This window comes from Phycodurus eques, chromosome 3 (assembly GCF_024500275.1).
Source record: "Phycodurus eques isolate BA_2022a chromosome 3, UOR_Pequ_1.1, whole genome shotgun sequence".
Taxonomy (NCBI): domain Eukaryota; kingdom Metazoa; phylum Chordata; class Actinopteri; order Syngnathiformes; family Syngnathidae; genus Phycodurus; species Phycodurus eques.
In genome coordinates, this window is record NC_084527.1 from 6,437,388 (window position 1) to 6,463,982 (window position 26,595).

At 41.1% G+C, this 26,595-nt stretch overlaps 1 protein-coding gene across 1 annotated transcript in view; it reads right to left on the bottom strand.

Annotated features, from left to right (window-relative positions):
- Window positions 1–26,595, bottom strand: part of nipbla (NIPBL cohesin loading factor a) — a 42,853-nt gene that overhangs the window by 7,386 nt on the left and 8,872 nt on the right. Inside the window, 36 exon segments of the mRNA XM_061671825.1 lie at window positions 1,994–2,084; window positions 2,931–3,085; window positions 3,167–3,260; window positions 4,092–4,232; window positions 4,321–4,451; window positions 6,213–6,321; window positions 6,406–6,558; window positions 6,821–6,955; window positions 8,114–8,260; window positions 8,361–8,459; window positions 8,979–9,081; window positions 9,178–9,398; window positions 11,443–11,529; window positions 11,618–11,761; window positions 12,873–13,005; window positions 13,863–13,945; window positions 14,058–14,187; window positions 14,277–14,299; window positions 14,301–14,378; window positions 14,471–14,551; window positions 14,854–15,005; window positions 15,097–15,328; window positions 15,949–16,035; window positions 16,118–16,221; window positions 16,304–16,465; window positions 16,560–16,733; window positions 17,768–17,938; window positions 18,028–18,241; window positions 19,396–20,129; window positions 20,217–20,459; window positions 20,530–20,751; window positions 20,854–20,944; window positions 21,831–21,979; window positions 22,467–22,630; window positions 24,086–24,197; window positions 24,286–24,386. Of these exon segments, the coding sequence (XP_061527809.1) occupies window positions 1,994–2,084; window positions 2,931–3,085; window positions 3,167–3,260; window positions 4,092–4,232; window positions 4,321–4,451; window positions 6,213–6,321; window positions 6,406–6,558; window positions 6,821–6,955; window positions 8,114–8,260; window positions 8,361–8,459; window positions 8,979–9,081; window positions 9,178–9,398; window positions 11,443–11,529; window positions 11,618–11,761; window positions 12,873–13,005; window positions 13,863–13,945; window positions 14,058–14,187; window positions 14,277–14,299; window positions 14,301–14,378; window positions 14,471–14,551; window positions 14,854–15,005; window positions 15,097–15,328; window positions 15,949–16,035; window positions 16,118–16,221; window positions 16,304–16,465; window positions 16,560–16,733; window positions 17,768–17,938; window positions 18,028–18,241; window positions 19,396–20,129; window positions 20,217–20,459; window positions 20,530–20,751; window positions 20,854–20,944; window positions 21,831–21,979; window positions 22,467–22,630; window positions 24,086–24,197; window positions 24,286–24,386 (5,450 nt within the window).

Consider the following 26,595-nt stretch of genomic DNA (forward strand, 5'->3'; position numbering starts at 1 on the left):
GGTGGCAAAAAGACTGAGAAAGTTGAGGAAAATCAGTTTGGAATATCCCACAGGTGAACAGGCTAATTGGGAACAGGTGGGTGCATGATTGGGTATAAAAGGAGCTTCCCTGAATTCAGTCATTCACAAACAAAGATGGGGCGAGGTTCACCTCTTTGTGAAGAAGTGCGTGGGAAAATAGTCGAAAAGTTTAAGGACAATGTTCCTCAATGTACAATTGCAAGGAGTTTAGGGATTTCATCAGCTACGGTTCATAATATCTCAAAAGGTTCAGAGAATCTGGAGAAATCACTGAATGTAAGTGGAATGGCCGAAAACCAACATTGAATGCCCGTGACCTTCATCCCTCAGGCAGCACTGCATCAAAAAACGATATCAATGTGTAAAGGATATCACCACATGGGCTCAGGAACACGTCAGAAAACCGATGTCAGTAAATACTGTTCGGCGCTACATCCGTAAGTGCATCTTGAAACTCTACTATGCAAAGAAAAAGCCATTTATCAACAACAGCCAGAAACACCGCCGGCTTCTCTGGGCCCGAGCTCATCTAAGATGGACTGATGCAAAGTGGAAAAATGTTCTGTGGTCCAACGACTCCACATTTCAAATTGTTTTGGGAAATTGTGGATGTCGTGTCCTCCGGGCCAAAGAGGAAAAGAACCATCCGGACTGATATGGATGCAAAGATCAAAGCCAGCATCTGTGATGGTATGGGACTGTGTTAGTGCCAATGGCATGGGTAACTTACACATCTGTGAAGGCACCATTAATGGTGAAAGGTACATACAGGTTTAGGAGAAATATATGCTGCCATCCAAGCAACGTCTTTTTCATGGACGCCCCTGCTTATTTCAGCAAGACAATGCCAAACCACATTCTGCACGTGTTACAACAGCGTGGCTTAGTAGTAAAACCGTGCGGGTACTAGACTGGCCTGCCTGCAGTCCAGACCTGTCTCCCATTGAAAATGTGTGGAGCATTATGGAGCGTAAAATACGACAACGGAGACCTCGGACTGTTGAACAGCTGAAGCTGTACATCAAGCAAGAATGGGAAAGAATTCCACCTACAAACCTTCAACAATTAGTGTCCTCAGTTCCCTAACGTTTATTGAATGTTGTTAAAAGGAAAGGTGATGTAACACAGTGGTAAACATGACCCTGTCCCAGCTTTTTTGGAACGTGTTGAAGCCATAAAATTCCAAGTTAATGATTATTTGCTAAAAACAATCAAGTTTATCAGTTTGAACATTAAATATCTTGTCTTTGTAGTGTATTCAATTAAATATAGGTTGAACATGATTTGGAAATCATTGTATTCTGTTTTTATTTATGTTTAACACAACGTCCCAACTTCATTGGAATTGGGGTTGTAGAATATCGAAGCAAAGTTCACCCATTTCAGTTATATTAAATTTAAAAAGTGAAATTATTATTATACATATTCAGAAACACAGGAAAATAATTTTTAGGAGGCAAATCCCTACGCAATACAAAAACAACAAAAACAAAAATATTTTTAATGTTTTGTACGTAATATTCTAATATTTTGAGAATGTGAATTTGGTGGTTTTGTTAGCTGTAAGCTATAATCACTAAAATTATTAAAAACTTCAATCAAAATGTTTCATTTTTAGAATTGAGTCACTGAAATGAATTAAGCTTTCCATGATACTCGAAGTTGCACCTGAATATACAGGGGCCCTCGGTTTACAACGGAGTTCCGTTTGTACGGTGTCGACGTAACTCCAATTTGTACACAAGTCGGGAATGCTGCGCAGTCTATTACTAAACCACGCTAACGCAGTAGTAACATAATAATTACAGTAAATATTTGTTTGAAAAACACTTGCAAACCATGAATGTAAAACAATCAAATGAAAAAAGTAAGTATGGTGGCAAATGAGCATGCCTGCTTGCCGTTTCTAACCTCAAAACTTTAATCGTAAACCCCTATAAACAAGTTCATAGTTACAGAATTTTGCACTTACCTAAGCCAATAATAGCTTTGGTCTTAACTACCTCGTCCTCATGCTTGGTGAAGTATAGTAGAAGCTCCAGAACCTTCTCCTTGATAATGATCTGTACACCACATAAAAAGATGTATTTTCACAATATCGGCCATGTATCGCGTGTCAAGATGGTGAAACAAAGGCTGCCAAGGGACAAATTCTACTACTATACTATATGGACAAACGTATTGGGACGTGGCCATTACGCCTCCTGGACGTGAAAACAAAACACAAAATATGAAATTAGTGCACCTATTGAAGCTATTAAAGCTTCCACTCTTACGGAAAGACATTCTATAGCCTGTATTTAAGGTGCCCCGTAAATGATTTAGGTGTGGCACACAGGAACTCTTTGTTTCTGACTGCATGCTGGCAGCAATTTTTGGAGGTCTTTGTTTAATTTTGTTTTGTATATTATTAAATAGCTTGGTATATCCAAACTTAATTTTGTAGACAGACGTATTATTGCACTTAAACTGAATGGGTCAACTTACAGGAGCCAACCTGAACCATCACATCAAAGTCATGAGTGCGTAACAAGCCTATGGTGTGTCAACATTGTGAATAAAAAAAACAAAAACAACAAAAAAAAACAGACTTCCTGTAAGCCTATACTGAATCAATTAGTGGGCACTTTAAATATCCTTCCATCATCCCACACAGCACTACTCATCACGTGATGGGTGATTACGTTCTTCCTCTAAGTCTTGATCCTTGGGGTATTTTGGCAAAAGCATATCACAGACAAGCTATTAAGACACCTGTCAACTTCTTTTTAAATTAAGAAAAAAGATACATAGTTTCTTTAAGTGGCAACCAAGGTCTGTGTCACAAGAAGTTTGTCCATTACATCACAATCAATCAATCAATCGATCCATTGATTTAAAAACAAAACTATTAAAAACCAGTATGCTACCTTGGTGGGGCCCTTGAACTCCTCCAAGTCAAAATCAAAGTGTCGACCCAGGGCGCCCACGGTGAACAGCGATCGCAGCAGGATAGGCTTGTTTGCTACCAGTGTCGTGCTGTTCGGATCCTCTTGATGCTGGATCTTCAGCTTATTAAGTGCACCTGTAGGTAAAAGGAAAAAAGCAGCAATGGTGAGCTAGGAAGTTCAGTAAAGCGAAAACATTAGAAAAATGTGTATCTCACTATAGAATCTGTTGAAGCAGGCCCAGACAAACTTGTAGTTGTGTGTCACTTTGTTGACAACAGCACCCAGACAGCTGACACAGTGCTGGACCACCTATAGAAAAGTGGAACATTTTATCCCATTAGCTCTCGTAAACATTTTGTAGAGAATCAGCGCAGTGATTCCAAAACATTATGCCACAATTATCCAATTTCACTTAATGGGTATAAAAATATTTATTTACTCCAATAATCTATAATTGTTCATGTATCTATGCAGCAACATATAGTGATAGGCACAATTAAATGCTCCTCCAGTAATGGTGAATGGAGTGCACTTATATAGCGCTTCATCGACACATCACGGTCACGGTGCCCAAAGCGCTTTACAGAGATTCACACACTCCATTTATACATCAGTAGATGGTAGAAGTTACAATTTACTCGGGTATCGACCTGTTGCCATTCATATAACAGACAAATAACTTTGTGTTCAACTAAACATTTCTCTGTGTGGAGTTTGAATGTGCTCCCTTGTGCTTGCGTGTTTTTTTTTTGTTTTGTTCTGGGTACTCCGTTTCCCCAATACTCCAAAAACACTTCACTTTCACACACGTTCACTTAAGTCTCTAAATTGTCTGTAGGTATGAATGTGAGTGAGACTGGCTGTTTGTCCATATGGGCCCTGCGATTGAATGGCGACCGAGTCCAGGGTGGACCACACCTCATGGCCAAAGTCAACTAGGATAGGCTCCAGCTTACTGGCGACCCTAATGAGGATAAGCGGCATATAAAATGGACGGATGACTTTTTTCTTATAGTACAAGAGTGGCTCCAACTACCAGAGACAAATTCCTTGAATATTTTAATGAACTTGGACAAACTATTTGGTTCAGGATCAAAAAAGATTGGGAAACATTGAGTATTATTGTAGAGTCTAATGTACCGTCATGCCATATTTGATGATGAGCTTCATGAGGTCCTCTTCTATGGTGGCGAGGAACGTCTCGCTGGGGTGCTCCATCAGAGGCACCACCAGTTCCAACATTTTCGCCACATTACAGATGACCATGAAGTCGTTGGCAGTCTGTGGAAAACACAAGCGCGTTTAGTTTGAACGACAATTAAAGTGAGCTAATACGCAGAGAAAGTATTGATATAAATACAGCACTTACGTTACACTTGGTGGTTAGGTAAGGCTGCATGGTCATGGCGTGTTTGACCATGAGCTGGGCCCTGATCTTGCTGAACAGGTACAAGGTGGTGATGCAGGCCACTAGGCGGGTGGAGTTCACACCCTTGCTCTCTGTGCAACAAAAGAAGTATCGATATTTATTCAGTGCAAGTACAGCGGTACCCTGAACGTTGAATGCCCTAAAACGTAATGTTTGAAATTCGACCCATATTTCCGGCAAAACTTAAGTGTCTGTCGTAAATCGTGACATCAAACGCACCTCACAAGAATTCATTTCAGACAACATCAAAGGCTTGACTAATGACTGTGGAAGTTGGTATTTATTTATTTACCATTAATTATCCATTATGAACCTTTAAAAATTCACTTTCAGAACAATTTGTCCAAATTTGTCTGAATTTCCATATTTTCAAAATTTTGTCAAGAACATTACCGTGCGAAGTTATAATCATAATCGCTAATAAATTATGGCTTCAATATTTGTCATTTTAATGTTTTTACTACATGTTGCAACCTTAGAATGGTGGATACAGTTGCAGCCTGAATCAAAGTACCAGTGTATGAGATTTCAACGTTCTATCATCAAAAATATCTGTCTATGAATTAATTCACATTTGCCAATTCTGTTTCCAGCCCTGGTTAAAAAAAAAAAAAAAGCCGATTCACTGCAGATTAATAAGATAAACGTGCAAATTAAAACGCTGCACTCTATTTTGCAGACAAACAACATTGCCGATAGATTGAATTGGATTGTTTATGTATGGACCATAGTTTTGGTTTCTATTTTGTGCCATGTACTTCTTTTACACGTACAAGTAGTACAGGTAAGAAGAAGAAATTTAATTACGTCTTCTCATGCATGCTATTTATATTACATATTTCCTAATATCCACAATTGCTGCTGAAACTATGCAAATTTCCCCATTGTGGGACTAATATAGGTTATCTTATATTAAAAATATAAAATATTTATTACTACTACTACTAATAATACTTTTAACCTGCCCACGTTCTGAAATGACGTGTGCAGTGACGTACTAATTCCTTTCCGGTTCAGACGAGGCGTTCTGTGTAGACATGTATTATTTTATACTTATATCTCTATACACGTATTAATTGGCCTGTTTTGTTGTTCAAAGTTGGTTATTCTCCACGAAAACACAGTTCCAGCCAGACCTAAGTGACAAGTGTATTGTTTCACCACTTAAATCACTTATTTCAATGTTCTGTGACTGCTTGTAACGATAGCTTAGCAATTAGCATGGCTTGACATCGTCTTCGCCTAGCTACTTCTCATCCTCCCTTCGTGACACTTTTGTAAGAAGCATGGTAAGATGTGTAGCTTATTCGCTACCATGGAAGCGATGATCAGTGACTTATTATGCGTTGACACTGGATGCAACGATAACTTTCGCCTCTGCGGCTAGGTAGCCAGGGGCCGTAATAAAATAGCGTGCACCAAGCAGCTGTTCAATGTGACGCACCGGTAATTTCAGATGCTGGATTTTTGCATCCCCCCCCCCCCCAATATCCGGAACAATCAGTTTTACAGTTTAAGGAGTCAACGTTCAGTGATTTCGGGAACAAAATAGGGATGTTCCATAACATTTGGCGGCTCTGCAACACTGAGTAGGCCTTCTTTCTTGCATGCCCCGGTCATCATCAAGAGAGAAACGATTTGAACCAGAGTGTGACAACTGTTTTAAATTGTGAAAAAAACTGCATACTTTGTTTAAAACATGGCCTGCATAAAGTGTTTATGATGCTGACAGTTTGGACCCAAATTAATTAATTTATCACAATGTAAAATGTTGTTTTGAAAGTCACCCTTTGAGGGCACAATCAATGTACAATCTGAAATCGTTAACTTACCTGCGAGAGACTCTTCGTATTTCAAGATGTGCTCCACCAGATTGTCCACCAGCTGAACGCAGGCCTTTTTGGCCGGTTTATATGCCGCATCCTCCTCGGATTTGAGAAGCTAACACCAAAGAGACAGGGTGGCGGTATGGTTAATTTCAACAAGTCGTTTAGCAACGCGTTGGGCTCTTGCCAAAACACTTACATTGGAAAGAAGCTGCTCAAACCAGTCATAGCCGGTGTCTCGACACGCTGCGACCACATCAGTGATATTGAGGATCTTTCTGGTCATGGTCTCTTTGTCGTGGGCTGGCGTCGGCGTGAACCATAACTTCTGAAATGTCTCGTTCACCAATTTCTATGAAAAAAGAAGACAAGTGTGATTTACACTCGAGGTGCAACGTTGAATCGATTGATGATTAAATTAATCGATGACAATTTTTGATAATCAATTAGACCATATTAAACTCAAAATTGTCCTAATGCTTGTGATTTCTGCCTCTCAAAAGGAATTATCGAAAAAATGAACGACAGATTAATCGATTATTAAAATAATCGTTAGTTGTAGCCGTAATTTCCAGACATTCCTTTTTTAAATGCACTTCGACAAGCCAAAATACCTTGATCCCTTCCTCATCATTGACCCTCCGGATCATCCTGACGCACATCTCTGTGATTTTACTGAAGGTGGGCTGCTCCAAACAGATGTCTCGCAGGATCTTGATCACTCGTTTCCTAACACTGATACCAGTGTCCTGTGGGCCACAAATTAGATCATAAAAACACATTTTGTATAAAGGAGATATTCTAGGGGAAGTAAACCCCAACATTTTTAAAAGCAAGGCTACACTGTATATGCCAGCACCAGTCAAAACACAGTAGTCTGATTCATATTCATATCAGCTCACAACTTGGTAAGTACATGTAGATGAGGTTTATGCTCATAGTTTATTATGTAGCTTTTGTACATGTAATGAAATACAATATGTAGCTAGTCGTTGCTGAATATTTACTGATGGGTTTTTTTTCAGCCGTGACGGGTCACTTTCTCACAAATGCACTCTCACGAGTGAAAATAATACTTTTAGAATACTTAATTGATTTAAGTAAAGAGCAGCTCATAGATATGCACATTTAAAATATAGAAACGTTTTTACATCTTGTGTTTAATTCGCCTTTAAATAGAGTGGGGTGTTGTAATAAATTTCAAACACTAGGTGGCAATGTAAGACTGCAGTGGAGGGTGAACTCCACATGAACCCTGGGGAAGATTTCCATGACAACAGGCATAACAATATCAATCTAACACTTCCAGATACTGGAAAGACTAGGAGGGTGTGCGTTTGAAACAAAGAGCAAATCCAATCTGTTACGATAATGATTCTGTGACAGTTTCTTTTTTTTTTTTACGGTGCACCACAGATTTTTGCATTTCAAAAAGGAGGGTGGACAGTATAATAACATGGCGGCAGCAGCAGCAGGGGTGGGCAAAGTATGGCCCGGGGACAACATACTGCTCGCTCGATTCATTAACAATGATGCAGTGAAATCATCAAGTCCAGTCATATGTTTTTGCATTCACCCTCCCCCCAAAAATGTATGAATCAAAACGTATTTATCTTTATTTATTGAATTAAATAATTGGTTATTTTATTGTTAAAAAATTTAATAGTAAAATAAATACATTTTAATAATTTTATTACATTGGTTAATTAGTAATTAAAAATAAAAAACAACAATGAAAATGAATAATTCTATTATTGAAATAAACAATTTTACACGTTTTACATGAAAAGTCAAAACTTGTTTTTTTTTTAACCACATCTATGAATGAAATGAATGAAAATTAAATGTGGCCCTTAAGCACAAATGTTTGCACACCCCTGGTATATATGGAATGTACGAACACTTACCAGGATCCTCTCTATGAGCATGTCGTAATACTGCTCGGTGAGCTGCGGTCTGCTGAGCACAAACTTGCCCAGCAGCTCCACAGCTGCCTCTCTCACACTCGTGGAGTTGTCCATCAAACGGCCGTGGACTCCGCGCTGCATGTCGGACTGCACAGGTAGAGAAAGTAGTGTCAGTGTATGTACCACATGAAAAAAGATAGGAGATTGAAATGGGGAGGTAGTCTTCAACAGGCAAATCGGCAAGTACCCTCGCCAGGATGCTGGGGTCAACGGCCACCACCTCAGATAGACACTTCATGGCTTTAGTCCTTACGGCTATGGCACTTTCTCCAAGGACTCGTAATATCTGGGAGAGAGATTTAAAAAAAAAAAAAAAAAAAAAGAAATATGAATAAAATACAGTGATTTTAATTCATTTATAGTTATCTAGCAATTGAAGGGCCACAATGTATCCCACTGAGCATGATTCATAAATATTGTACAATAGAGCTTCCAAAGTGGATGTTATACTGTATAGCAGAAAATTTCAAGGCAAGGAGTCTTGACTTTTTTTATACTATTCATGAGTTAACTGTTTATGCTTGTATTGACAGTTAAGAATGTAAACATGTTTAACACTTAAAGGTTTTTCTGATACCAGCGGTTAATAAGGTCCGCTCACTTGATACCATAAGCTGCATTTGGATTGTACTGTACTAAATACACAAAATGGATGACTATGAATCCAATGCCTCTCCCAGGTTTCCCTGAACAATTATCATTGTTAACTTTGCTCAAGATGGACTATATTCCCTAGAAATGAACTGAATATACAACAAATATATACGTGGTGAAAATACACAAGGTAGGAGTTCTCATTGATTACCTGTGTTAAATAAATATCAAAGCTCTGTGCAAACGGCCTCATGGAGGCCAAATAACGCACAATTAGACAGGAGTCCTCGTAGTCCACAGTGTCAGAGTTCATCCTTGAAAAGGAGCAGATGAGGTTACAAAACTCACATGCAACAAAAAAAATAGACGCAATCACAACACACGAGTCCAGTGCTGAGATGCGGGCTTACTTCAGCGTCGTGAAATGAGCCGGTGTGGTCTTGATGATGTTGCGTAGGAACTTCTTACGCTTCTCTGCGCGCTGCATGATCTCACCCGTGGTCTCCATCTCCTTGGCGTGTTGCGGCCCGTCCGAGGAGTCGTCGTCCTTTGGGTTGTGATTCCGCATGGACTTCTCCGCCTCCGTCGTGGCATCCCTGAACCACTGGGCGATGTAGAACTTTCTAGCAAACTAGAAAAGCAAAATCGGCCTCAATCTTTTATTCTGGTTTGAGATACACCTTATTTATATTTATATTTTTTTGTCCACCAGATGGCGATATGTTTACTCATTCAAAGCATGAAGCAACATTTCACACTATTTACTATTTTCTTCAATTGAATTTTCTGAAATTATAACTGCATTTGACGTTGGACAATGGTGCATCCAAAAAACAAAGTGGGTGTGTTCATGTTCAAGTTCTTTTTTCCAACCTAAGTCCACATGAAACTATTTCAATAAAAAAGGGGGAAATTTTTTTTAGGAAAATCTATTTCATAGTGGTAAACTCGAACTTCCATGTGTAAACAATAGCGTCTATGAACTGAGATATACACACACACGATTTTTATCCTACAGCCCAATTCCAATGAAGTTGGGACGCTGTGTTAATCACAAATAAAAACAGAATACAATGATTTGCAAATCATGTTCAACCTACATTTAATTGAATACACTACAAAGGCAAGATATTTAATGTTCAAACTGATAAACTATTGTTTTTAGCAAATAATCATTCGAATTTTATGGCTGCAACACGTTCCAAAAAAGCTGGGACAGGTGGCAAAAAAGACTGAGAAAGTTGAAGAATGCTCATCAAACACCTGTTTGGAACATCCCACAGGTGAATAGGCTAATTCGGAACAGGTGGGTGCCATGATTGGGTATAAAAGGAGCTTCCCTGAATTCAGTCATTCACAAACAAAGATGGGGCGAGGTTCACCTCTTTGTGAAGAAGTGCGTGAGAAAATAGTTTAAGGACAATGTTCCTCAACGTACAATTGCAAGGAATTTAGGGATTTCATCATCTACGGTTCATAATATCTCAAAAGGTTCAGAGAATCTGGAGAAATCACTGGATGTAAGTGGAATGGCCGAAAACCAGCATTGAATGCCCGTGACCTTCGTCCCTCAGGCAGCACTGCATCAAAAAACGACATCAACGTGTAAAGGATATCACCACATGGGCTTAGGAACACTTCAGAAAACCAATGTCACTAAATACTGTTCGGCGCTACATCCGTAAGTGCAACTTGAAACTCTACTATGCAAAGAAAAAGGCATTTATCAACAACAGCCAGAAACGCCGCCAGCTTCTCTGGGCCCGAGCTCATCTAAGATGGACTGATACAAAGTGGAAAAATGTTCTGTGGTCCAACGACTCCACATTTCAAATTGTTTTGGGAAATTGTGGACGTCGTGTCCTCCGGGCCAAAGAGGAAAAGAACCATCCGGACTGATATGGACGCAAAGATCAAAGCCAGCATCTGTGATGGTATGGGACTGTGTTAGTGCCAATGGCATGGGTAACTTACACATCTGTGAAGGCACCATTAATGCTGAAAGGTACATACAGGTTTAGGAGAAATATATGCTGCCATCCAAGCAACGTCTTTTTCATGGACGCCCCTGCTTATTTCAGCAAGACAATGCCAAACCACATTCTGCAAGTTGAATGTGTTACAACAGCGTGGCTTCGTAGTAAAAGAGTGCGGGTACTAGACTGGCCGGCCTGCAGTCCAGACCTGTCTCCCATTGAAAATGTGTGCCGCATTATGAAGCGTAAAATACGACAACGGAGACCTCGGACTGTTGAACAGCTGAAGCTGTACATCAAGCAAGAATGGGAAAGAATTCCACCTACAAAGCTTCAACAATTAGTGTCCTCAGTTCCCAAACGTTTATTGAATATTATTAAAAGAAAAGGTGATGTAACACAGTGGTAAACATGACCCTGTCCCAGCTTTTTTGGAACGTTTGCAGCCATAAAAGTCTAAGTTAGTGATTATTTGCTAAAAACAAAGTTTATCAGTTTGAACATTAAATATCTTTTCTTTGTAGTGCATTCAATTAAATATAGGTTGAACATTATTTGCAAATCATTGTTTTCTTTTTTTATTTATGTTTAACACAACGTCCCAACTTCATTGGAATTGGGGTTGTAATAGGGAAAAGGTGAGGCTAAATCTAACCCAAAAACTGTTTGAAGCCATCTTTGGTACTAATTAAAACTCACCACTAGGGAGGCATCTGTATCAGCATTCTCTTCCAAATAGTCCAGGAGTGCCTTTTGTAGCTGCTGGGTTTCATCACCACCCGGAGACTGCAGAAAGATCAGAAAGATAAATATTGATCTTTCATTATAATAGGCAAGTGTTACAAACGCAATGATAGCTATAGGCTCATTGCACCTGCTGCAGAATGCGATCAATCGACCGCTGGTCCATCTTGCTGGTGACTGCGTCCTTCCTCAGGCGTGCGGCCACGGTGCCAAGGTAGTCTAGAGATGCCACTCGGAGTGCCATCTCCGTCTGCTTGTTGCTGAACTGGTGCACCTGTTTTAAATCAAACACACCATTTGTTATCTTTTGACAATGTGCAGCACAGACAAGGACAAATACAAAAAAAAAGGGTGAATTCATCCATCCACTGTGGGGATGGCTCACAAGTCCCAAGTCCCAAATGTGAGGGTGAACAGTGAAGCATGTGTAAAGACAGAAAAAGCATGGATTGTATTTCACTTGTGAAGGCAGCACTTCATCACCAAGCTGCCAATTACACTTGCCAATGGACCATATGTACGGCAACACATTAAGCATTTCTGGGGGAAAAGTTAGGGCTGTCCGTATATTTCAAGCTACTGGCTGATGGAAAAATAACCTCATTCTTTAAATCTGCAATAACGCGGGGTTGTGCAATAGGTATATTAAATTGTTCAGCGTTGGTACTTTTCAAAGTTGAAAATTACTCAAACGTTTTTACTTTTTAAAGACAAAGGCACAGCTCCTCCAGCCAACACTGCGGTGTGCCGATATGTTCAACGTCAAAATGGTTTTGAGTTTCAACACATTTCCCATGTTGTCACCATGTGTTTGCCTGGCGGCTAGAAGTTATCAAATGCCTCCTTACCCCAAAAGAGGAACTGCTGCGTCCATAGAGTCCATTAGTGGAGTGGATTCTTGTATTTGATGCATGCAGTGGAGACATCGTCCAATCCAAAAATCCCCCACCCCAATTGTGTTTATTTTCACAGAGCAATCAAGTATGTAGCAGTTATAAATTAAGGCTTTTGTTACCTTGACGACAGTGAGTGGAGCTAAGGCGTTGCGACTAAAGTAAGTGGCTCCGACATGCACGATACCAGAATGTGTAGACGAATGCGAGCGCCAATAAAAGCATGAATTGTAATTTAACATCTGGAAGCGGCACTTCATAACTCCTTTGCCGAATTACACTTGTCAATTAGTGCGCAGATATGTGCAAGTGGCAAATGCAGTTGGACATACACCTATGCCCCATGACACTATTCGAGGCCTGCCATGTAATTCTTAAAGAGAGGAGAGGAAAAAAATAAATAAATAAATAAGTTTTAAAAAACACGCTCAGAGGATCAGTTACAAAAAGGCCAAAAATATTGAACTGACAAAATAGACGGATCGCACTAACCAGGAGTCTGCCAAGCAGACTGAGTAGCAGCTCGGCAGCAGGCCACTCTGGTTTGTTAACCGTCGAGAGGAGGTCCTGGACAAAGTTCTCAAACAGTGGCCGGTAATCTTCCTCTCCTTGCTTACTGCCACATCTGAGGGAGGAGAAGGGGGAAAAAACTGTAAGACTACAACAGAAAAGTAAAACAACAAAACAAAGTCTAAACAGAATTTAGAAAATGGACCTCCCCAAGTGAAACCAATAGTAGTACAATTCAACCATCCTTCCAAACTTTTTCAATAGCAGGTGTAAGGATGAGAGGCAGACATCTTAACCACTAGGTCACTGTGCTGCCTAAAAATCTAAGTTTGCAAAATGTACCTCAAAAGTCAAACAAAACCAGTCAACGTGCGTGATGTCAGCAAATCTAAAAAGACTGACCTAAAAACTCCACAACTGTGTTTTTCTTACGCCCTTGTGATGTCACCGCCAAACAGTACCATTGATGATAAAGAGCACGATGATAACAATAGAACTAAAAATGGAAGTTACTGCGACATAGGAAAGCATCTGCTGTCTCAGTACAATAGGAGCACTACAATTAAATATGACATTACATTTTAGCTAGCTGATGCTAACATAAATTGCATGTAGCTAGAAACATGATGGCTAATGACTCAAATGAAAATGATCAGAGAACCTTTTCTGTCCATTACGTGCCTGTCAAGAAGTCTTCAAAGGGTGATTAGTGTTACTTTATTTTAGTTGTATTATACAGTGGTTCTTTGCATAATGGACAATTGGGGAAATTAAAATGTTATTTTGAAAAACTGCCTCGAAGATACATTGAGAACTTGGAACAAATTAAATCTACATTACATTATTTAAATAGTTTAGAAATTTAACCACCATCACAGAACATATTGTTTTCCACTTTGGAAGGTTCACTTTAATTTCAAATAGAAATACCAGCATTCTTCTAACCCAAAATATGGAAAGGGAGGCGCTTACTTTTTGAGGAATACTGAGAGGAAGTTCTGCGCTGTTCGCATTGCCGTCTCATATGAGTTGGTAATCAACAAATCGTTGTCCACCTGGAAATTCATAAAATTAAATAAAGAAAACTTCTGCAAGAACAGCTATGCTTGTAACTGACATGCTTTAACTACATTGAGAGCCTGTGGGAGCATGTGTATTTTCTCGTACCTTGCTGTCATGCTCCTCTAAAGTGTCTTTGTTGTTGGGTATGTGGACAACGCACTGGATAAGCTGCAACACCAAGGCAGTCACCATTTGGATGTACATGGGCTCGCCATCCTGGTCCGAGCTGTTCAACCTTGAAAGAGTATGGCATATGATCAGTGCCACAGCCTCATATTACTGGAGGGTCCTACTGTCATTATTATCTAATCCAAAGAACAATACCGGAAGTTTCTGAGGGAGCGCTTTGCTGGTGGGCAGCCTGGCCAGTGACGTGAATATCTCCTCCAGAATGAGCTGCCGGTGCTTCTCGTAGCGCGAGAACACCTGCAAAGAGGAAATGTCAAAGCGTGCTGTTTTAACACTTTTACAGTTGTGCATTTTGGGTGTTGTTTTTGGGTAAATGTCAGAACACTTACCGCTGTAACAAGTTTAATAGCGCACAGCTGCAGCTCACTGACATTTTCCACAAAGAATGGAGTGATTCCCATTGAGGAAACCTGAGGGGGGGAAACAAAAATGAAGTAAAAAGAGCAGAAAAATATACTATTAATACAGTTGTACCTCAAAGCTCCAGGAAAAATATGCCTTAATAATGTCGACAAGTTACCTACATAGCCTGTACAGTAAAGAAAGTTTTTCTGATGGTGGCACTTTAAACTCTGGAATGAATTACTCCAAAAACAAATGATCTCAATGGGAAATTTTGTTCTGAGTGTCTATGGAATGTTTTGTATTTAACCCTTGAGGTACCTCTCTATGTACACAGACCAGAAAGTAGAATTTATCCTGATCTTTTTACCTGGAGGATGGTGGTGTCAGTGAGCAGTTGGATCTCGAGAAGCTCAGAGATGTTGCTCACGATGTCGCACACTTTATTGTACAGCATGATAATGACACGTTGCTTATGCGTGGAGCATTTGGCACGCTTCGCCTTAGAGCTTAACAAGCCACCTAGTTTAAACGATTAGATACATAAGAGTATTATTCCCCCCAGACGGAAACATTAAATGGCATCATTATCAGACAACTGTTCAATCCTCACCCCCGTGCGGGTCCACCCTGTAGACGGGGTCGTACTGAGGATAGAGCGTGTTCTGCAGATGAAACTTGGTGTACTGCAGCACCCGCTCGATGACATCCTCGATGTAGACAGCCTTCGGCATGTGCGCCGACGTCATGATGTTCAGAGCCGTGAGGCACGCATCGGCCGACTTGGTCACTCGCTCCATGATGAGGTCCCTCCACAGCCTCTCTTCATCCTCGGCATCGTGGTCCTGACATTGGGAAAGGAGACCAATTCATTTTTTGTTACCGCAAAAGCCTCTACATAAGTCAAAGATTTACACTCTGGTTCGTCAAAAAGTGGTTATTTGCTAAACTGCAAAGAGTATCAGGTGTTTATTTGAGGATGGTGTCTATTTGAGAGTAGGTCTTGATAATCGATATAACAATAATGTAGTGAGTGCAGTTTGAAGGGGGAGCTGCTTAGATTTAGACAGACATAAAATTGTTCAAAACTGAACATTCTTTTGTTTGAAAGTGTTAACTATGAGTCTAACCTTTTCAAAATCTCAGAAAAACTATGAGACTGCACCACGAGGATGTCACTCTGTGACGAAAGCAGAATAGCACATGACCGGAGAGAGCCAATCACAGATGTCAGCTTAAGAAGGAGGAAGTGATCTTTTGCTGCTCTTTTTCAAATGTAAATCAAATTGTAAAAATTTCTAATTTGTCAAAGCAACCAATTTAATTATTCATTTTCTCCCAGCAATTCAATAGATTACAATTCCGTAAATTTTGTAATAAAATTACATATTCTAGGTACATGTAATTAGTTACTCCCCAACCCTGGATATACGCTATCTAGAAAGTCTAGACAATGGGAGCTCACATGGTTGATCATAGTGGAGAGCTTGGATCCATCCTGGATATTCTTTTCTAGTATGTTGAGCAGCTTCACCAGCTTGTCGGATGGGATCTAAAAGAAAAAAAATACATTGAGAATGCAATAATGCTGTTCAACATAAGAAGTAGCTCAGTTGATCTAAAGATGTCGCTACCCTGCCGGTGATGCCCATGGCTTTGATTTTGGCGGATTCGCTGCTCAGCTCGTTTAATTGGTGTTTTCCAAGTAGTAACTCCTGAGGTATCTCATCGTCGTCTGCTGCTGGACACAACCCAATTAGTGAATGCATATCCAAAACAGAAGTTCTACATTCTATTCTTAGATCGCTCTGATACTTTACCCATGGTGGTGAAATCCACATCCTCCAGGTTCTCCAGGATGTTGTCGATACTGGTTAAGAACCTCTTGAACGTAGACGAGTCCATCAGCTCCTCTTGCGTGAGCTTGGGCTCGTACGCTTTCCTTTTTTTCTGCTTCTCCTTCATTTTCAATTTCCTGGCAACTGAGCAGGTAGGATATTTTTTTTGGTCTCATTAGTGAAGACTGAACGAGGAGAGCCAAAAGAGCATAAAAAACTTGGAGCATAAAAAACAGACCATCACTAATGCTTGGAGGCGGCGAATCGTCTTCGGAGGAGTCCCGATAACGGCTGCCCGAGCCTCGTCGGCCTTCTTTGGCTCCAGTTTTCCGATGTTCTCCTGAGGCCCGTCGCTCTCTTTCCTCAAAGTCCCAAGTCCTGTCTTTGTCCCGACGCTGACGCTTCCGAGCAGCTGTGGACATTAAAGAACACGTACCATTGACACACAGATTATTATTATTATTTAGTCAAATGAAGATGGGGGAGGCCTCTATTTGTGTGTTGTAGTAAAAATTTTTTAATAAATACAAAAATAAAAGCATCACATATACTAGAAAACTAATCGCCACAAACGTGAGATCTAATCCACTAATGCACTAATTAAGCATAGTTGAGCGGCTTACTAATGAAGTTCTGCCTCCATAAGTCCAAATACAAAAGATGTTTAAATGGGTGCTCGCTTTTTTTCTTCACACTCTGGGCAAGTAATAGTAATAGTCGCCTTGTTCCACCCCCTAGCTCTGTCCTCAGTCCTCAAGGAAACAAGTGCAAACTCAACATTGGTCCAACGGTACAAGGGAGAAGGGTGAGCAGTGCCTCATTTGCATGAGACAGAACAGCAAACTCTAAAACTGAGTGATTTCAACCAAAGCGTAAACAGTGGAAATTAAGTGTCCAGTTATTTTTTGGAAAAACTTTGAACATCTATAAGGGGGGCAGCCACGATTTGAAGAAATAGAGGAAACCGCTAAGGCACAGGTGTCAAACTCAAGGCCCGGGGGCCAGATCCAGCCCGCCACATCATTTTATGTGGCCCGCGAAAGCAAATCATGTATCAAGTTCCATGATTCTTGGTAAAATCTGTTCCAGATTTTTGTATAATATTCATATGTAATAAATAGTAATTAAATATTGTAAGCACGTTTTGCCTCCAAACCCCTTTTACAGTTACTTGAACAACTGATTAATAATAATAATAATAGTTGAACAAACCATTATCCTTGACTTCTGATTTCAAAACAAGTTTCCCATCAATTTGTTGTCTGTGTGTAATAATACGATGAGGCGATTCAACATTGATAGGGTTTTACAATCATAATGGCCCTCTGAGGAAAATCTTATCTACAATGTGGCCCGCGACAAAAATGAGTTTGAAACCCCTGCTCTAAGGCTTTGACAAACATCTACTATGCGCTCAATTGAAAAGGATTCAAATAGTTGACTCACATTCTTCGTTTGTGTCGTCCTCCGAGCTGACCTCGGCGTATTTGGGCTTCTCGTTGATCGTACTCCGTTTCCTCTTGTTCATCTTGACTCGTTCACAGAGGGGCATGGTCGACTCGATCTCTGCGAGCAACTCTGGAGGCAGCTCCTTCAAGACGGCAGGGTCCATGCCGCCTGGACAGGAGAAAAGTTCTCATTAGATGCAATAGTGGAGGACAACATTAAAGCCAACGACATACTCAAGTAGTTGACGCTTTTCCTACTTTTGCCAGACTTTCCCGAGGAGAAACGGTTCTTTCCAGACTTGCTGTGACGAATGATTCTTTGGATCTGGTCCACCGAGAGCTTTTTCAGAAGCACCACAGGCTTGGGCCTCTTCTCAAAGTCCTGCACCAGACCCAACCGCTCTAGTTTCACCTTGGGCTGGCTCCAAATGTGACTCTCTGTTGGAACACCACCATCCTTGTCCCGTTTGATCTGAAAGAAGAGATAGCAGTTAGAGATGCTCTACGGTTTGGTCTGCCCATTAAGCTTAAAAACAAATGGTCAATTTGGATTTTGAATACAAAAATATGAAATGGCAAATGGTGCAAACTGATGAACTAAGCAACTCTGATGTTAGTCTTCGGTAAGGTTCTGGTGACAAATGCATAGAGGAATATTCCAGTCCAACATTGCTATGACAAAAAGTAGAGATTACAAATAGCAATGTATGGCCCACAGGCCGTAATGTCTCCACTTGTGCTTTTATAACATCTGCAGTGGAGGGCTGTCACAATCTTTTTAGAATCAATTATCCTATAGATGTTTCGTCGAGTACTTGCCCAACCCCCCCCCCACCACAAAAAAACAAACAAACAAAATTCTGATTTACTAGTAACTTGCATTTTATTTTCATTTCTGAGGGCTGGACTTCGATCGTTAAACTGCATATGTTGGTACTGACTGTATGGCATAGACAGAATTTGAGACAACAAAATCAGCCTTTGCTAAACGGTTAGCATTCGTGATTAGCATAAGCATGCTAGCAATTACCATTTTAGGTAAAAAAAATACAAATTATTTTAAAAAACGCTAACTACCATTCAGCTCATTCATACATCATTTAATATGTACATTACACATCTATCACTGACAGATGCTGCTCTGTCATTTTTGGCAAATATTATCAGTGGCCCAACACTGCGACCATCTGCAATAAATGTTTGTGTGAAACATTGGTTCCTGGGGCGCAAACACGGTGTCAGGCGGAACATTTCTTTTTTTTTTTTTTTTGGTCCCGGTGGAGCTTCGAGGCAGAAATTCTGCATCACCCTATTTTTGAAGTCGATTTAGTAGAGTTATTAGTTTTTTTTTGCACCAGCCCTACTGCAGTGGAGTATTTTTTTTTTTAATTTAAGGCTTTTTTATCATAACTATACACTGCATCCTCAATTTTATAAACAACCCAAAACAGCTACTTTGAAAATGGTTAAGGCAGATTGTGTTAAAAATTACCCCCAATACAAACAAACGATAAATGGCAAGACTAATGTGAAAACAAGGGAGAGCGGTGGTATGATTTAGTGAGATTGCAGGCAGTGACAGCTAAATGATTGGTAGCTATTGCTGTTTGGGTCGATCCAGATCACCTTAGGGATCTGGAAGTTCTTCAGTGCGCCACTTTGTCCTCCCAGAAGGTGAGCGGGGAAAGAATCTGGAAGCCTAGCACCGGAGGGAGCGGCAGCCGGCTTCAGACCATCTTGCCTATGGCTGCTACGACCAGGCTCGCCGACGGAGGACGCCCGAAAGCCGGACATATCTCGGTCACTTCTCGAACGGGCATCGCCGATTTCGCTCCGATGCCTCCTATCTTTATCAGATTCCCTGTCCCTGTCCCGTCCATGCTCCCCTCGGCCCGACGACTTAGGAATCTCCGCCCGCCTGTCTGAAGACTTGTCGTCGTGTCTGTGTTTGGACAACTCCCGACCATCTCTTCTGCCGTCATGTTTGTCAACCCTGTTCTTGATGACCTCGGGTCGTCCGTCCGGTTTCAAACGCGAGGCGGTGTCAGAACCTTCTACGGCAGCAGGCCCGCTAGCCGGTTCTTCGGGCCAGCGTTGAGCTTCTAGGGCCGGGACTGGGGCAGCCAGTAGACAGGGGTCGAGCTGGCCGTCAGCTCTCCCTGCCTGTTGGAGGTCGATGCTCACCGTGAGGGGAGGACGACTGGCACCGTTCCCAGCTGCTGTGGCCTCTTGCGGAGTCAGTTTGCCAGCATTGCCCCCTCCTGCAGGTCCGCTTCCTGGGGCCCCTGTGGGACCACCTGGTCCCCCGGCACCTGGCTCCAAGGGAAAAGAGTCTTGTCTTCTCTTCTTCAGTGGCTTGTCTGTTGAAAAGCATAAACAAACAAACAAATAAATTATTACAGATTCCATATATTCATTCAAAAAAATATTCATAATCTATTTCGTACCTTTGTCCAGGACTTCCTTAGAACACTTCTCACTGGCCGCCTCTCGCTCTATCCGCTCGATTTCAGCTAGGGCGTCCAGCTCCACCTCGTCATAAGGGGAACTAGGAGGCTGGAGACCAGCGATGCCCCCTGCCTGCTGTTGGTGGCGGGCTCCCAAGTTCTGCTGGAGAACAGGCACCTGCTGGAAGCCTAGTTCCGCCTCCATATTGTCCGTGTTGTGCTCCATGCCTGCCATGGCGTCACCTGAGAGATCAGGCATTGATTAGTCCCGCTAATTCATTCAATATTATTCAGACTTTGTGTGTTTGCCTACCCGGTGGATCAGACTCATTCGACTTGACCCGGGACAATTTGAGCGTCAGTTTGGTGGAGTCCTTGTTTGGCGAGCTGACGATGTCGTACATGTCTTTCTCCTCTTTCACGGCAGGAATCTTCTTGCGTTGCTGGATCTGCTGTTTCTGGTCAAGTCCCCCCTCCCTTGGCGACGGTGCATATGGAGGTGGCGACTGCAGAATCAGCGGGGGACGGGAACCCGCTTGTGAGGGGGTAGGAAAAAAAAAAGTGAAGCCCTCGCCAACTGAATAAACGTGAATTCCACCTGAGAGCAATGCTAGTCTTGAAGAAAGCGATTCCTTACATTTGGGTGTCCCTTCACCCGCTGCTGGGGAGCAGCCGGACTGTGGTGACCTGAGAGGGAACGCTGGATTTCTCAAGGCGGAGTCACCCTCCTGAATAAAATACAAATAAGGCAAATTTAAAGGGTTTCTATACGATTTGTCATGTGTCTGGAGTGCTTTCCCACCCATCGAGTGTGAAATTAGATGTGTCTGTGAGCGAGCCATTCTGCACTTCTGGCCCAATATTACATAACAGTTGGGCTAAATAACATTAACTGCCCCTGCACCAAGTTTTTCCGACCCCTTAAGGAACTTATTTTCCAAAAAGTGATAAGTGACAAATCTAGCAACTTTTGACAAATTGTGGTGGCTTTGCACAAGCACCAGTCATTTGCAGCCTGAATGTAGAGTTGTGATCAAGGAGTCTCACCGAGTCTCCAATAAAATAAATAAAGGGGGAACTCTGAGAAGCTGTTTAAAGTTTACAGTTCAGGGCTGCAATATTCTTTTAAAAATATAATAAAAATGCTTTTGACAATAACAACGACCCCCTGACCCTATAAGACACCTGGCACTCTATTCCGTCTAACAGACGCTCCAATTCAAAGGTGGGTCATTTATTTAAGGAAAACAAATGCCTCCCTCAAATAGATGCTTTCCTTGGTAAAAAATTGGTAGCAACTTCAATTATCTTGGTTTGCAGAAAAAAAACTATAAAATTCCAGTAACGTTTATTAAAATACTATAGAAGGCCTCCCTTGGACTGTAATTGAGTAAATAAATGTCCTCGACCACTATTAACCACTAAAACATTTAACCCACAAATGCTCATAATATTTAATAATAAACATTTATCATATTGTAAATTAATTTATAAAACCTTTGATGCCCCATAAAAGAAAAAAGGTTCCCCAACACTAATCTAATATTTTGTCTTTCTAGTTCATTCAGAAACTTCTATTGGGACTGAAAAGTTAATTTTGACATTTTGTTGTACCTCACTGCCCAGCCGGTGCACGATGTTCAAGTAGTCGTCATTGCTGTGTCTGTCTGAGTGGTGGTTAGCGGCAATGGCCAATTGCCCCGATACCTTGCCTTCATGGATGTTTCGTATACTTCCCGGAACCATCGGACTGGCCACAGACACTTTTGGAAAGCACACACACACATCATATTACTGACTTGTTAAATCCTACAGTATTACCCTGCGAAATCCTCTGAAGCAATTTTGTGTTTTAGCATAAAATAATTCCTATGGTTTCAATAACTTCACTTATATCGGTAAATTGATTTTATTTAAACTCAGTGTGACAATAGTGACTAATGTTTCGCTTTTCAAGTAGGTAGCCTTTGGCCATGCCGTCTCTCAACTTTCCTTTTTCCTTGTGTGATGAAGCAACAGGTAATATTACCATTCAAAATTAATTACCATAAAGCAAAACACAAGCTAGCCAGACAAAAACTCAATATGGTGGCAATAACATTTGATACTATTGAACCAAAGCCGCTGGCTTCATTTTTTAAAATAGTTCACTGCTGTTAATATGAAATGGCAGTGAGGGATATTTTCTGTATCACAAAGAAATGGAGGAACTTGCGGTCAATAAAATAATAAAGGCGGTGTAAGACTCACCTTGTTGTATCTGTTGGTGTTGGTTGTAGCTGGGTGGTTGTTGGTGGGGGTACTGCTGGATGTAACCAGGAGCAGGGCTCTGGGGCGTGTAGGGACTGGGAACCGGACTGTTTTGCTGGCCCAAGTATCGGCTACTGGAGCCTGTCTGGGGGGCCACGAAACGACTAAAGGGAAAGAGGAACACAGAGCAATTGTAAGCGAGAGAATTAAAGGGGTCATATAGAAAATTTACTTTTTTTAGATTCAGAAGACTTAATTTATCTTCGTGGGGGAAATATTGACTTGTATACAGATAGTTGGAGCACCTGCCCACTCATCTACTGTGACATTAAACAACCACGTAAATCTTTTTTTATCCGCCTATTTCTAAAAATGTGTCTGTGAGTGAGCCCTTCTGCACTTGCTAATTTACAGAATAACCGCTGACTGTGTTTTCACAACCAAGGCATGATAAGCTAGGCTGGGCGAAGATCCAAATGCACTTTCAAGAGCAGGCCACAGTCCGGCCACTGGGCTACACTGAAACACTATCATGCAGACATCCTTCACTGGTGCAACACCACTCCTATCATGTCAAGTCTGTAAGGTAAGCAGAGATGCATTACTTTTTGTTGGATACGTAGATTAGCTTTAACAACTTCTGATAAGCGGCATACATAGATTGCTTGGTGAAGTTGTCAAAGCTGTGGTGATGTGTGCATATTGACCCTGTCCAGTTGTTTGCTCTAACTTCTGAATGCTTTTAAAGTGGCTTTAATGCTGTGAACATTGGCACTTATTCCATAGTTCTGGACTTAAAAACATTGTCTGCAGAAAGAACCCCCCCAAAAAAAAGATTTTCTGATGGTTTTTAACAGATCTTGGCCCACCCAAATTTCGGTTGTAAGCGCCAGAAGCAGGTCTGATTTTCCCATACCAGTTAACGTACCTGGTTGGCTGACAAGTAAGGCTGGGGAGTAATTGTAGCCTATATTCAAAGTTTGGATGTTCTTTTTTAGACAGCAAAGAGTGAAAATAAAATAAATAAATAAAATTGATGGCTATAATGCCACCTTGTAGAGAGCAACCGCTTGGGCTAAGTGGTCCATTTCCACCTATATTCCAGAGTTTTGTGAGCCGTTTCTTGGTTGATTGCTTCTCTCACCTTTGAAAAACATTTTTGGAAGATAACATAACATAACACAAGCGTTAACGTTCATTTGTTTTTTTTTATCCGTTGCATATGTCGCTGCGGACTTTGATGGGCGCTTTGTCTTAAACCTCTGGTTTTATGGACGTTTAGCGTTTTCCTCTCCATAGACACTCGCTACTGAAAAAGCTCAATGTCACAGACATGTTATTAAAACACCTGGAAACGCTTTTAATTTGTGAAGAAATGCATCTCCCATAAAAATATATACATAAATAAATATGAAAAGTATGAAAAACATGTCCAGTATTTTATACTGGTGAAGGTCTGGACTCTGGGAGAAATTATTCTGAATATAATCAATCTGATATTTTTATTGTGGTATATTTAAAAGTCCCCAAAATCGAATTGTGATTTTACTGTGTTCAACTTTGGGGGTTGGTATTCCATTTTGAATGGTTGATAAAGAAATTGTTGTGTTCTGACCTACCTTGATGGATTGGGAGAAATTGCTGCCGGCTGAAAGTTTGCCGACTGGGCCGGACTATGCATGGAATTTTGGGTGATCTTGTACTGTTGTACCATCGGCTGCTGCATAACATCTGTTCAGGGAAGGAAGGCCAATTATTCAGACGTTGAAGCATGTGTACACAATTGCATTCAAAAGTGATATGGTTTTGAGGGGAGTACTTTTTTCCCTGAAGATGCCAGGGTTTCTGGCCAGCATGGTTTGCAGCAGCAGTGGCGCGTCTCCCTCGGGCTCATCGCTCCCCAGGTTGTCCTTCAGCTCTCTGCAACAACACACAAAAGAACACCCACTTTCAGTCTCATTGCGATAATAAGTACATGCTATCAAGTAAGCAATTAAAACTCATGTTTTTTAACCATTTTGCTTGTTGCCCTTTCACCCACTCACAGAGTTGTAAATTAATCCAGCTTCAAAGTGCAGTTTACAGACGTGGTAAAACATAAAACCACTAGCAAGAGTGGAAGATTTGACAAAAATTTGAAGAAGCATCAGCTTCATTCAAACCTCTGGCGTGGATTAATTTCGGTTTTGCCGTTGAATACAACAATGAGTGAGTGAAAACTGTTGACAAACATTATACTGTCTGCACGCGTTGCTTGAAACATGTCCCATACTTTTAAGGAAACACAAGCAACCAAGCTCCTACTGTTTTCGTATCTTCATATAATCCAAGTAGTGTTTTTTTGTTAGTCTCCAATAACAACAAACGTTCAAGTTGTTTAGTCCATATATTTGTCGCTTTCAACAGCTTCACATAACTGCAACAAGAGGCAGTTTACCATTCAAAAGAGCTGTGTTTAAAATACTTTTTTTCCCCCTTCAATACATTAATTATGCTTGAAGTGCTGCAAACATCAAAACAGAACAATATAGTACTGAATGGCTGCGATATAGTTTCAAACCTTTCCTAACCATCTCCGCTGGCCAGATTTTTGGGGGGGCTCAATACTATCCCCGTGACGAAAGAGGGCTAGGGCGTATACTTTCTAGCATGAGTAGGCCCTCCCCCACTATATAATTACCATGTGCCCTTATTGCATGTAGTGGCCATTCAGCGTAGTTGCCACTTCCTTATTCATGATAACTTGGCCCATCTCTACCACTACAGTGTGCAGTTAGCCATCAAACTATGCCTGAAGTGTAATGTGTTGTGTGTTATTTGAGCTACAATGTATCAGCTGTGGTTTCGCCCCACACACAGCACAAAGCAAGGCAATAGCAAACCGGACGGGATCAATCTCCTCCCCGCCAGCAGTTAGAGTAGCCGCCAGCAGTCTGGCGCAAGGGCTGTAGGGCCCTCAGCCTCACAGATGTCGACCGCGACGTTGTGGGGTGACGAGGAGGAGAAAAAAAGAAATGGGACTGTGATGCATTGCGCTGATGTGGCTGCACATGGCGCACCGTTGGGCGGCCACAGCAGCGTGATACACGGCCTGGTGAATTTCAACAGAGGCAAAGGAGGGATAATTGTCTTGGGCTCAGAGGTTAACTGCTCGCCACAGATAGCCTCTCTTCGGCCTGTGAAAGCGTGTGCAATGTGCATCGCTGGGAAGTCTCCAGGCTTAGGAGCCAGGAGAGAAGGCACATATTTTATTGACAGCTGAAAGTTCCAAGGGGTGGGGTTTTCAGAGCATTCGGCGACACGCCCACAGCGTCTGGAAGCTGAAAGAACGTCTCAATTCTTGACCATTTTGAAGCCTGATTTCACATACTATATACTACACACTTTAAATAATGGTTAACTTGAAATACGTTGTATTATTCAGAACACTACAAAATGCATTTTTTTGCTGACAAGCACAAGAAAGAGATAATTTTGTGAGAGGTAAAAAGTCTTTATGCACAAAACACATACAGAAAATGTAACGAACTGTGGCCCAAAAACCAAGTTATGGAGAAATGATTAAATTAACGGACCCGCATTACCAGCTGCTTAAAAGCTTTTATTATTATTATTATTATTATTTGTCTTACACAGCTGTATAATCTACCATGTAATGTTCAACTTTTGACATAAAATAAATATTTAAATCAAAAGGTTAAGCGTAACAGTCAACATTTAAGATTTCATATCATGATATTTATCGATAGACTGATGTAAAAAAAATATTGTAACAGGACTTTTAGTGAGGTCAGTACACAGGCATAGCCATAAATGCAATTTTACTAATAATAACCTAGTTGTACCACGGATGGCTGTCTTTTCGGTGAATGTTCATGATATGATTCGACTTAACTCCACGTCAATCAGTAAAGAAACATCATAGACTGGCGGTGACGACACTCGGTTTGCGCAGTTAATCAGTACATGCCGGATGAAGGATTTTCCTCCCGATCTAGTTTAAGGGAGGTTTGAGGAAACAAAATTGAAAACTTTGATCAAATTTAGATTCGTTCAGGAAATGGCCCCAATATTAACAAAAATTTTGCGACAACACAGATTTTATGACATTGTTTTGTCGTGCTTGAAG